The following is a 12776-nucleotide window of genomic DNA, read 5'->3' as shown; positions in this document are numbered from 1 at the left end:
ATATGATAACATACCATTTGATTTAATTCTGAACAGAGAAGTTTCTTAACAATTTGCTTATTGGATTTGAGTGACTTGATCAGTTCAGAAAATGCATCATCCTTATTATCTTCATTGATTGGTAGTTTCTCGCTTGCTTCAATCTTAACATATAAAATTTTTTTTTTATAATGACATCAATAAAATTATTTTTATTAAAATATATAATTTAATTAGCATATTAGTATATATATAAATATATATATATATATATGTATATATATATATATATATATATATATATATATATATATATATATATATATATATATATATATATATATATATATATATATATATATATATATATATATATAGGGTGTGTAAACTAGCCCTATGGGGTCCCATCAAACAAGGTATTTCCAAATCCTCATAAAATTAAGATTCCCAATTAAAAAATTCCATTCTCCAAATAAAGCTAGCTAAATCATATATTAAAATTTAGAAATAACCCTGAAAATTATTGAAAATTAATTATCATCAAATACTAATAGAAAAATAACTTAAGAAATTCTAATTTATTATTTGTGTAATGATTGAAATAGAATCGCCACTAACTACGTGATTGCATAACTGAGAAAATGTCTCTTGGGAAAAACTTCTAGAGAATTAGGATTTTCCCAGCAACTTTAAGGATTTTTTCAGCAACTTGTTGTAAAATTCATTTCTCAAAATTTGGAATTAATTCTTTGTAATGCCTTCCAACAACAGCAAATATTATATTAAAAAAATAGCAAGAAATAAAGTACTAAAATAAACAAATATATTTGATTTAACACCTTTGAAAATGCCATTTCTTTAAAAGTTTTACCCATTTTGGCTGAAAATTTAAATAACTAATAAGTCTCACTGCTAACTCTACTTTAAGAAGTACATGTGCTTCATCTACAAAGTTTATTCAAAATATCGAGAAACCGTTTACGTCAGAAATTTTGATTAATGTGAATATTACAGAAAGTTTTTTAGTTATTTTTATTCTTTTTTTTGTTTGGTAGTTTATATCAACTGAATTAGGTGATCGCATTGACTGTAACCTTATTTTACTTGTCGGCATATCATTTCTTGACTAACTTTTTCAAAAAACCACCTCTGAAATATAAGTTAAATAAAAAAATATTTTATGATTAGAAGTTATAATCATATAAAATATATAATTATAATATAACAAATTAGTATTATAAATTTATTTAATAAGGGAAATAGATTTCTTTACTTTACTGCTTGCTTGAATTTAAAATATAAATTAAATAAGTTTAACAAGAATGTTTTTCTTATTACAGCAAAATGGTACTAAAAATATAAAAAACAAGAAAACTAGATTCACAGCTTGCTTGAATTTATAACGTAAAAGCAAATTTAAATGTTTGAATGAACCACATTTTATGACTATAAATGAAAAAATATTTATTGGTGCTCTTCATTGCAACAATATTCTTTTGTAATTAAACAACATTTGTTGTTGTTTTTGCTGAAATTTTGTAATTGTAACTTTATTTTCTCTATGCCATTTATGTATAAAAAAAATTAATATTAATTATAAAATTGAACTCGTAATAAATGTGAAATATAAAATTTACTCGTTTACTATTTCGAGCTACTATTTTGAAACCTTTTCTATTTTTTCTATTTTAACACATTTCTTTTGATGACACAATTTATTACATGATGGTGCAAAGGTATGTCTATAAAGGACGTCAAGCAGAATTTAATACATTTGTGTTTGAAAAATGCGTTATTTATTTAGTTTTCTCAATTTGCTCGTGTATCAAAAAAGAAATCCATTTACACGAATGCCCACCAGTGAAAAAGAAATATATATTCAAAAGAATACTCCTAAAATAAAAGCAACAATGATATATTAAGATTAAAAATAAATCAAATATAAAACATACAATTTTTAATAATAATTAATATACACTGATTAAAATAATATAAAAATATATAACTCTTGATATATCTTTGAAAATCGCAGTTTAATTTGTTGTGTTGTTGTGAAGCCAATTCAATTTTTTGACTTCATCTTCAATGTTACAGACGTTATTTTTTTTTTTTTTTGTTGTTGTTATCCAATCAATGTATGTAGCGCTGAAGGGGAGTAGAAGAGAAAAGAAGCTAAGAAAAGGACCCTACGCATTCCAGAAACACATTTTAAATTCGAGAGGGGGGGGGAGCTAAATTGAAAAATATTTTGACAAATTCCCAATTTTGTCAATTACTGTATAAAATTTATTTCTGGTTAACACCCTAATAAATAAATATATATATATATATACATACATACATATATATACATATATATATATATATACATACATACATACATACATACATACATACATACATACATACATACATACATACATACATACATACATACATACATACATACATACATATATATATATATATATATATATATATTATATATATATAAATATATATATATAAATATATATATTTATATATATATATATATATATATATATATATATATATATATATATATATATATATATATATATATATATATATATATATATATATATATGTATGTATATATATATATATATTAGTGATGCATAGTTTTGTTCAATGCTGATGCCGATGGACGAAAAAAAGCTGACAACAATTAATTAACTGATTATAAGAACAATCAATAGTATAAAACTAAAGGTTTGGTAGGGATCAAGATCATCATGATTACCCTTCTACTAGTAACATGTCATCAAGTATAATCTGGCAGATGTCTCGCTGACTTGTAACACTGACTTTAAAAATAGTTGTAAAAACAAAGTATTATGTGCAGACATAATACTTTGTTTTTACAACTATTGAATTAGATAATATTGAATTAGATAAAAATTTGTATTGAATTAAACTTTACCTCAATTTATGACAATATGATTGAGTCTAATAATTGTTTGTAAATGGACATAAGAAAGTTATATAAGCTAAATAATCTTGAGCTTGTTATCTCAAAAGAATTTGACATGAATCAATTTCAGGCAAAAATGCTGATGGTTCTAACAATGTAATTAACATTAAAACAGTCATAGCTTTTTGTTGAAAATACCTGTAATTCAAATACTGCTTAAAACATTCACAGTGCACATACATTGCTCACGAACAACTAAACTAACTGTACTGTCATAGTATCACTCTGTCACTATTTATTCTGAATTATTTTCTTATTTTACGCAGTCATCTTACAGTCTACCATTGCTTCATTAGGGTAATTATTAAATTATTTCACAGGAATCAATCATTTTTAATTAAAGATAGTTGCTGTGAGCCTCAAAAATAAAACAACTTCTGAATCAGTGAATGAAAATCATGAAAATAATTAAATTTTACCAGCTGGATAACTTTTTCAAAATTGATGCCAGATAAGAAAAAAAGTAATAAAACATCAGCATTATGTAATAGCAATATGTATAAGTAATTCGAAGCCATTATCAGGCATGCTGGCGGCAACATCAAATTTTTTTAAGCATTTGAAGGTAATTTTTAATTTGGTATAAGTTGAAATTAATTATTCTTATCTATTATGAACAATATACAATTGATTATCAACAAACAAATACTTAATGTTGCATTAAAGGCAAAACAGTACAAATTGATATTATTCAAAATTTACAATACTCAGTTACAGCAAAGTAAAAACTTAACTTTTAAAGGGATTTATTGCTGAAGAGATGCAATGTTTGGCTATGGTTGAAAAAGTTTTCCGTTGACTGCTATGTGGGTTTAATCCTAACATAAGTACCATGTTTTGCAAGACTTTTAACAAATGTTTAAATTCTAAGCTTTCTAAGATGCAAAAGTTGATATCTGGTCAGCCAATAAAAAAGTTATCATGGTATGATTGCACACATTGAAATGCAGATGATTCTAGTTCTGTTTCACAAGCATCTCTTGCTTATATCCCTTGCTTATAATAAATCTTGCTTGCTGTCAATTTTTGTTAATCACACATGACACAATTGCTGCAATTATTTCTAAAATTCATTGCCAATATGACCTTAACAAAAATAAATACATCAAATTTTGGAAAAGCGTTTAGAGAATTTTTTGCAAAGTCAACTACAAGTGAATTAGTAACTAGTGTAAGTGTAACTATCACATCTAATGCATCAGAAGAGCAAGAGGACATGGAAGAAGATGAATTAATGGGGATGAAATTGATGTAAATAATATTGGAGATATTCTTTCAGTTTAACCTTTCACTTTTTACTTTTTCTTTCAGCTAAACCTGTTTAAATTTTCATATAATATAATTAAATTTTTATAAAATAATTAAATAAACATAAGAAAATTTTAATTTAAAAAGATTTTTGTAATTTATTCCCTAATGCTTTACAATGCACATAGACATTAAAAAAAATTACTAAGTGATTGTCCATAATTTAACCAATTCTAAATTCAACTACTAAACTAAACAAAGAAGTTTAAAAGCGTTTCCTCACAGTGGTTTCAAACCAAAAATCAAAATTGTGCTTCAAGTTTAATGAAAACTGCAGCGCAAAAGAGCAAGGTATCTCCTAATTCTATATTTTAAATAAATTTAAGGATGATCCCTACAGGTATATGTACTGCAAAAACCACAAAAAAAGCACATTTTAATTTTTTTTTATTCTTTACTTTTGCAAAAAACTGTTTCAAGTGTGTGTAGAGTTACTTAAAATTAGTTCTTCCCAGTTGGTTTGAATACTTTTTTAGGAATATTTTTGTTATTATTGTCAACAGAATTTTTGAGATTTTTGGTGTGTGTAACCCAAAAACCGCATTTAAATAAATGGTTGTATCTTTGCAGTCAACGAACATGAACTTAAAATTAGATGTGACTTAATATTACTTGATGTGCCTTAAATAAAAACAGTGCAGCTAACTTAGTCTCAAAAGAAATACTTTATGTATCACAAATCCCACAAAATTGGTTTCTCAAAACAACATTGATCATTTTAAAATAACATTTTTAGGTATTGCATGTGTTATCAATTTTTACTTTATTCGTTATATATAGCTGCTTGATTCTAAAGATATCCTTGCAATGTTTTAAATTAGGTTCATATTGTACTTTTTACATTTTAAAAATCAACAACAATTTTAAAAGATAAAAATTTTATGAATTTATTAAAACTTATTTATTAAAAACATTTTAGGAATTTATTAAAACTGCTCTCTTCATTTGGAATAACAAGTCAGATGGTACCACAAGTAGCTGTAGAAAAAATTAGTCATCTACTTGTCAAAGATCAGTAAGTGGGATGTCAAATAATGCCACTTTTAAGTTAGCTTGTCAAGAACTTGATAATTACCTTACTGAGAAGAAGATAGAAAGACCTGTAGTATTATTATCTGACGGACAAAGTTCACGATTCAGTTACAATGGTTTAATGTACCTCCTTTCAAAACAAAATTGGTTATTTATTCTATGGACACTACAGGCTTAACTCAATTGCTTGACCAGGTTAATAAAAAAAATTTTCACTATTACAGAAAAGCTAAGAATTATCTTTTGAACTTAAAGCAAACAATCAATCAAGAAGGTTTTATGACTATCTTAGACAATATATGGAAGAAATAGGTACATAAAACCTTCCTTATTTCTAATGCAAAAAGAGTTGGTGTAACACCTTTTGCCTTAAATATTATTTTATGCAACAAGATAAATTTGAGCGAGCCGCTGCATGCATTCAAAAAGAAGAAACATTGTCACCAGTTTTAAAACATTTGAATTTTATCTCCAACTTGTAAAAGGCTTTAAAAGTTTTCAAAAGGTTTTGAAAGGTTTTGAAAGGTTTTGGATATTAGAAAGTCAAGTTTAACTGGCTCAACCAGTGATTAGAGATATGGCTGAACGAAGTCTCCAATAGGAAAAAATAGCTGATCTGTTAACAATTATAAAAGTAAAACCAAACATTGAAAAAGCATCTACATGAGTTACAGTTTAAAGTCTACAGTTAAAATATGTGCAAAAGATGTTGCAGCAAAAGTGAAGGAGATAAAAGAAGAAAAGCAACAAAATTTATCAGTAAAAGAGGAAGTTAAATAGAAAAAAGAAGCTAAAGAAAAATTTATTAAATGTAAAAGTGTATGTACTTGCAAACAAAGAAAGTGTAAAACATTTGGGCTTCAGCAATATCTTTATTTGTCTTGATGTTTTTTATTCTAATTACAGTAAAGCCAGTTGCAGAGTCGATGATGCGGTATAGTTGTTTGTGTGGTATATATACCTGTAATGCTAATTGTTTTCTTGATTACTCAATAGAAATGTGCTATTGATAACTATAGTTCATTTAAATTGCTAAATGCATAAATAAAGTCATTCATTGCAATGACTTCACAAATGGTAGCAAAATTTTAGGAGGTTTTTTAAAAAGATTTAATAAAAAAAAAGGTTTAATGAAAAAATTGAACAAGAAAAAAAATATATTCGACAAAGAATGCTTTTAATTAACATAAGAAAAGAGTAATAAAATAAGATATTTAATCAAGTATATAAAAGGCAATTATTAATTTTACCATGAAATGAAACTAAAGATGTGTAAAAAATAAAGATATAGCTTACATCATATAAAATGTTAACGAAGTGAAACAAAAATAGTTTATCATCAACAATGAAAATATTTTAAACTATTTTTCAAAATGTTTCAGTCTAAAATGTTTTATATTTTATAAATATTTTTTCTTTCCAAAATACATCCAGGTTGTTTATAAATGTTATAAGTTTTTCCTATCTTAATAGAATACGGTGTTTTCAGAAAAAAAAGAAAAATCAAAGAATAATGAAAGAAAAGATTGCTGCCCTATGCCAAACCCTCAGTCAATGTAGCAGCACTCCTTTGCGGCAGCATTTCATAAATTATAACTTCAGTAAAAATTTGAGAATACTCTGTGGCAGTTTAATAAGTCTACAATGAATCACCACCTAATTTTTTAATAACAGCCTTAATGAGTGCAGACTGTTATGCAGGAAAAATTTTCATTCTCATTGAAACATTTGCCTACTTTAGGGCTGCCATACATCTCGGGACACCAGGACATGTCCTGGTTTTAAACTGTGTCCCAGTGTCACTGTCAAAGGATCATTTATCTTAGTAGATTTATAATTATTAGGCATATTTAAAATTCCTGCAGTATTGAACATAGTAAGCGACCAGGGTTGATATTTGACTGAGGCCGGGTTTGATAAGATATAGCCAGGGCCGTGGTCAGTTTTGTGACCAGGGCTGCTACCTCTACATGCTGATACCAAAATCACTTTAATCTTTTCTAACAAATGTTGTTTGATACAACGTTTTTTTCTAATTTGTCTATGATTATGCCTCCTTTTTTTGTCTTGCTAGAGACAAGATATATATTAGCGCTCCAGACAAGATTTCGATCATAGTCTTAAATTAGTGTTTACCAGAACTCTCTTCAATTTTTGCTACACTTTTAAAAAACATTAAATGGTTCCAATTTTTCAAAACTCTAGAAAACACTAAGACCTCTCTCCAATTATCCTACGATTAGTCTTAACTCTGTTATTATTTTTTTTATATAAAGGTTTTGAGAATATTAAACTGTTTCTTTCTAATTGCAGTATTAAATTTATTCTTTAAGGCCTACACTCTTCTTTAATTCAAATAACTTTGAGGGTAGCACAAAGTTCTTGAGGTACCCCTAAAGTTACCTTTGATCTTTGTTCCTGTATTGTTTCTTATTTAGAATAACAATCTCATAAAAATTTTACATCTAAAGTGGGTTTATTTCCTGAAGACTCAATTTTATACTCTCATGTTGACAAAAAAACTTCACTTTTGATTGCTTAGAACAAGCAGCCTAACTAAATCCATAAGCCAATGCAAGCAGTAGGCTGTAATAGCCTAAGGCTTGCTTTGGCTTATGGATTTCAGTTCTGGACTTGAAATCCATAGTTGCAAAATATATTGCAATACTGTTCCTATATTGACAAATAACAACCCTCTTACTCTCAGACAAAGTCTAAAAGCACATTATAAATGTAGTTAGACTTGCTTTATCTGCCAAGCTCGAGCCACTCTCTTATTGTTGTAAGATTGTACTTGTTTCTTTTTTCTACAAATACTATCATGGTCAATGCTCAAACAAGCTACCATCTCTATTACAATAAACCAAAACTCATTCTTGCTTGGCTTCTTATTCAACAATTTGCTTCCTTTTACTTTATCTGTCCCTTGATGCTATAAAAACTTTTATTAATCCAGTTTTTTTCCTTTCACACCAAGAAAACCTTATAACTCTTACCCATCATCATGTTTTCCTTTTTTATACAACCAACAACTTTTTAAGTCTTCAGTTAACCATTTCCTAGTATTTTAACTTATTCTCTATTTTAAAGTAACTCATAACTTACTAGTAATTGCTTGCAATTTTGTTGGAAGTAAATTAGAGTTTAAAAATATATAAATATATATCACTATTTAATAAATAGTAAATGTAAGTATTAAATTATAATATATAAAGTACCATAAATTTTTTTAATAAATCCCGGCTATCAACCCCTGCTAAATCTTACTTTTGCCGTGGCCGGGTTTGCAAAAAGTCTCATTTTTAGCTGGAGACAGGGTTGAGGCCATGGTCACCTCCTAATTGAACATATATAAAAATATTAAGATGTGCACACATATTGCACCACCTTTTACAATAAAAGACATTTTTTGTTATGCAAGTGTTTACTTAAAGAAATTCTTTTAAGTAAACACTTCAATGTTTTGCAATGCAACTACTTCCTAATTCAGTATTTTTTATATAAACATGCTTAAAATTATGGGTAAGACTCAACAATATTCTTATTATCTGTAGTGAATTAATGTTGGTTTCTTTGATTTATTAGCGCCAGAATAATTTTATTAATTTCTCGTTTAAATATGAGTACTTCAACAAACATGCCAAAAAGGAAGTGTCACTTTTCTAATAATTTTACAAAACAGTGGCCCTGTATTAAAAAAGGAAATGAATATGAATTATTTTGTTTCATTTGCAACATTTTTATATCAATGAGTTATTGTGGCAAACCAAGCATAAGAGATCATGTTAAATCAGGTAATCACAGCTCCAGATCTGTCTTTATCAAGTGATAAATCGTCTTTTTGATAATACAAAATACTTCAGAAGATATTTTTATATGTGCATATATATTTCATGTGCACATATAAAAATTGGTGTTTAACAATTTTATAAATGCATATAAAACTGTTAAACACCAAACATTCCGTTCAAATTACTGCACAACTAAACTTCCATCATGTTTCCAGATTCCAAAATTGCAAGCAAGCTAACTACTGCATGAACGAAAGCAACTACTGTAATTAAAAATCAATTAGCACCTCATTCCTTAGAGAAAATTAAGCAAGAATTACAAAGGTTCCTTTTTATGGAATTCCTACAGATTCAAGTAATCACAAATACATGAATATATTTCCAATATTCATCCAGTACTTCATGAAATGTGATGACATAAAAGTTAAACTACTTGAGTTACAAACCTTGCCTAATGAAATCACTGATACAATAACAGTGATTTGTAGAAATAGATTGAACAATTATAATTTTCCAGAAAAAAGGCCTTGAGGCATTTAGGACTGATAATACTGAATCTAATTTAGGCGGGAAAGAAAGGCATAAATTAAATAATGTGTTTTACAAATTAAAAGAAACATTGTCTGCAAATATGAGTCAGTTGCCATGTATAAAGCTGCTACTGCCTCTGATGTCTTGCTGATTGATGTAGAATCTGTAGTTTAAAAATTTTACATTTTTTTAAAATATAGACAGTAAGGAATGAAAGATTTAAATATTTATAAGAGTCTGCTGAGTTAACAAATAACAACATAATATCACATTTACGAAGTAGGTAGTTCGCTCTTTCCAGCAATTGAATAATTGCTAAAGTTGTAGGAACCATTAAAGGATTTTTTCTTGGAAGAAGCAATAACAGATTTTTTCAAAAATCCATTATCAGAAGTATACACTTTATTTGTACACAGCTAAACATTTTTGTTTGAAAAAAAACTGAAAGATTAAATAGTCAGTTTTTAGGTACTCAAAAAAGCCATACGTACAACAACAACAACAAAATATATATATACATAGAAACTACTATGATACAGGAAAAAATTAAAAAAAAAAATTATAAAAAAAAATTATATATATATAAACAAAGAAACTAATATGATACAGGAAAAAGAATTTAAAAAAATGATATAGAAAATTTTTTCAAAAAAAATATAAAGAAATTATAATGACACAAGAAAAAGAATTTAAAATTATATAGAAAATTTTTTCAACGTTAGAATTAATTATTTAGTTAAGTGATCAGTTTCAATGACCAAGTATGATGTTTTGTTATGGGTGCTTTTCAATGAAATACCCGAATGGAAACATGTTGAAAAAACGATTATATATTTAAGTGAAAAGGGTATAAGGTAAGGTGGGGTAATATGAATAGTTGGGGTAATATGGATATATTCAATAAATATGCATGGAGTAAGTGATCTATACATAATGCTAAAACCTGAAAACTACCAACAGTTTACACAAATAAAATTTACACATTACATTTTAAAACTTTTGTCTGCAGACTTCAGTAATATTACTTATGCAAGTTTAATTGTAAATTTTAATTTAATGTAAATTTATTATTTGGACCATGATGTAACAACACGTAAAATTTTATCTATAAGTTCTCTAACCCATATTGATAAATAAACAAAATTCTAAAATGGGGTAAACGGATATACAGGTAAAATAATATTGGGGTAAAATGGATATATATAAAATAGATAAAATCCTACTAACAATATAGGACATTTCCAAAAAATCATGCATGGAAACTCGTATGTATTCTGTCTATTATTTTCATAATAATAAAACTGGCGATCTCCAACTTAAATATTTTGTAAGCAAAAAATGGTATACATTAGTAATATTATCAAAGAATAAATTAAGTATGCGGTAGTGGTGTAGTGGTAAAGCGCTCGCTTTATAAGTGAGATGTTCCGAGTTCGATCCCCACCATGTCCCTGGTAGTACCGCGCTCAACTTGTTTCTCCGCGCAGCGGCTTTGTTAACTTTAATTACAATGCGGTACTTGTAAAGACGCTAGTGATGCAATATAACTTCTAACGATGCAAAATATATTTGCTGAGTTGAGTTACTTAAAAATGCGTTACCCGTTTTCGCTACGCAGCGAAATCTCGTAACAAGGCCTGAAGTAGCCTCCTAATCTGTAGTGGCCTTCTCGGCCTTGAGGAGGTAAATAACAAAAAAAAAAAAAAAAGTTTAAAGCGGAACCATGCACAGAACATAAAAACTCAAAATTTAGTTACTAGATAATTAAACTTAAATTCCTCGGAAAATATAGGTTTCAGCAGTATATACTTTTTAAAAAATAATGTTTTGAACATTAGTAAAGCTTTCCAGAAAGTTACAGGATTGCACTATGTATCATAGAGTTACAGCAATCATTTAAATGCAGTTCATAAATTATCATGCACAGAATTTATTAATTTCATTGCGAATTTATTAATTTCATGTAGATATTTTTATAAAAATAAATTGCTTATGAGCATTTTAAGTGAAATATTTTAAGTGAAACCTCTACAACCCATACTTATTATAACTTCTATGAGAAATGGTAGTCATCAATTATTTATAGCTAAAGTATAGCATTTTGAAAATTGTTGTTTATTTTCAAACTGTAGTGACATTATTACCCAAAAATATAAAATGATCAAAATATATATATTTATTCAGGTAGCCTAAAAAATATTTTTGTTATAAATTATTTTAAAGAAAATCATTATAGTATGCAGCTTCTAATTGCTAAAACAAAGGGAAAAAAATTACGCACAGAAATGAAAATCCCTTATAGGACTTTATAACAAAATCATAAGCTACATGATGCTTATTTATACACTTATGATCACTTTTGCTTTTTAATATAGTATTATACATTTTTCAGTTACATATAATAGTTTTATATAACGCTACTGAACTATTTACATTAAGATAGTTTCTTTGAGGATTTGTGATGTAACTATATTGCCAATATTTAATTATAAAAACCAAATGATGCAACATGGTTTGTTTTGCCAGTTCAACTTTAAATCTTTGGCACTCTTTAAGGTCTATTAGCATCTTTCACAAGAGTGGGAAATGTGGGATCAAATTGGGTTCTTATAATGTCTGCTCCAAATTAACAAATGCTGACAACAATGAACAACATTCTTGAGCAAGTTCACAAAATTTTCTTATCTTCTGAGACAGTACAATAGTTTTTCACAGGGGTTTTTTTTTGCTTTTTTTTTTGAATATTTGTTTCCAGAAAGAAAGGAAAGATCTGATTCAACACAATTTTTTTACTCTCATGTTTTTTGATTCAATTGATTTCCAACCTGTTCAAGTTCAAAGTGCCAATTTTGTGAGTCTGTTTAAAATTGAGTTTGAGTATCAAGATAAGAACAATTAATCGATAATTAAAAGAAACCTTTCTTGCTTTTTTACTTGAATTTGAAAACAAAACAAGTTTTATTTATATAGCAAACTGAACAATCATAAATAAAGTAAAGTTGTAAAGCAAAATGTGACTTTTAAAAGCAACTAAACCAATTTAGCATTGTCAAACACATTACAGTTTAGCATTGTCATGTGGTCTAAGCATTACAATAACTCAAAAAAACTTACATATTTCAAGTTGCAAACTTTACTTG

General features: G+C 27.1%; 1 protein-coding gene across 1 annotated transcript in view; it reads right to left on the bottom strand.

Moving 5' to 3' along the window:
- Window positions 1-12776, bottom strand: part of LOC100200700 (U3 small nucleolar RNA-associated protein 25 homolog) — an 86078-nt gene that overhangs the window by 72718 nt on the left and 584 nt on the right. The window contains exon 2 of the mRNA XM_065805251.1: window positions 15-143. Within this exon, the coding sequence (XP_065661323.1) occupies window positions 15-143 (129 nt within the window). The remainder of the gene's footprint in view (window positions 1-14; window positions 144-12776) is intronic.

Source organism: Hydra vulgaris, chromosome 09, assembly GCF_038396675.1.
Source record: "Hydra vulgaris chromosome 09, alternate assembly HydraT2T_AEP".
In the NCBI taxonomy this organism is placed as follows: Eukaryota; Metazoa; Cnidaria; class Hydrozoa; order Anthoathecata; family Hydridae; genus Hydra; species Hydra vulgaris.
This window is presented reverse-complemented; position numbering and strand designations above follow the sequence as displayed.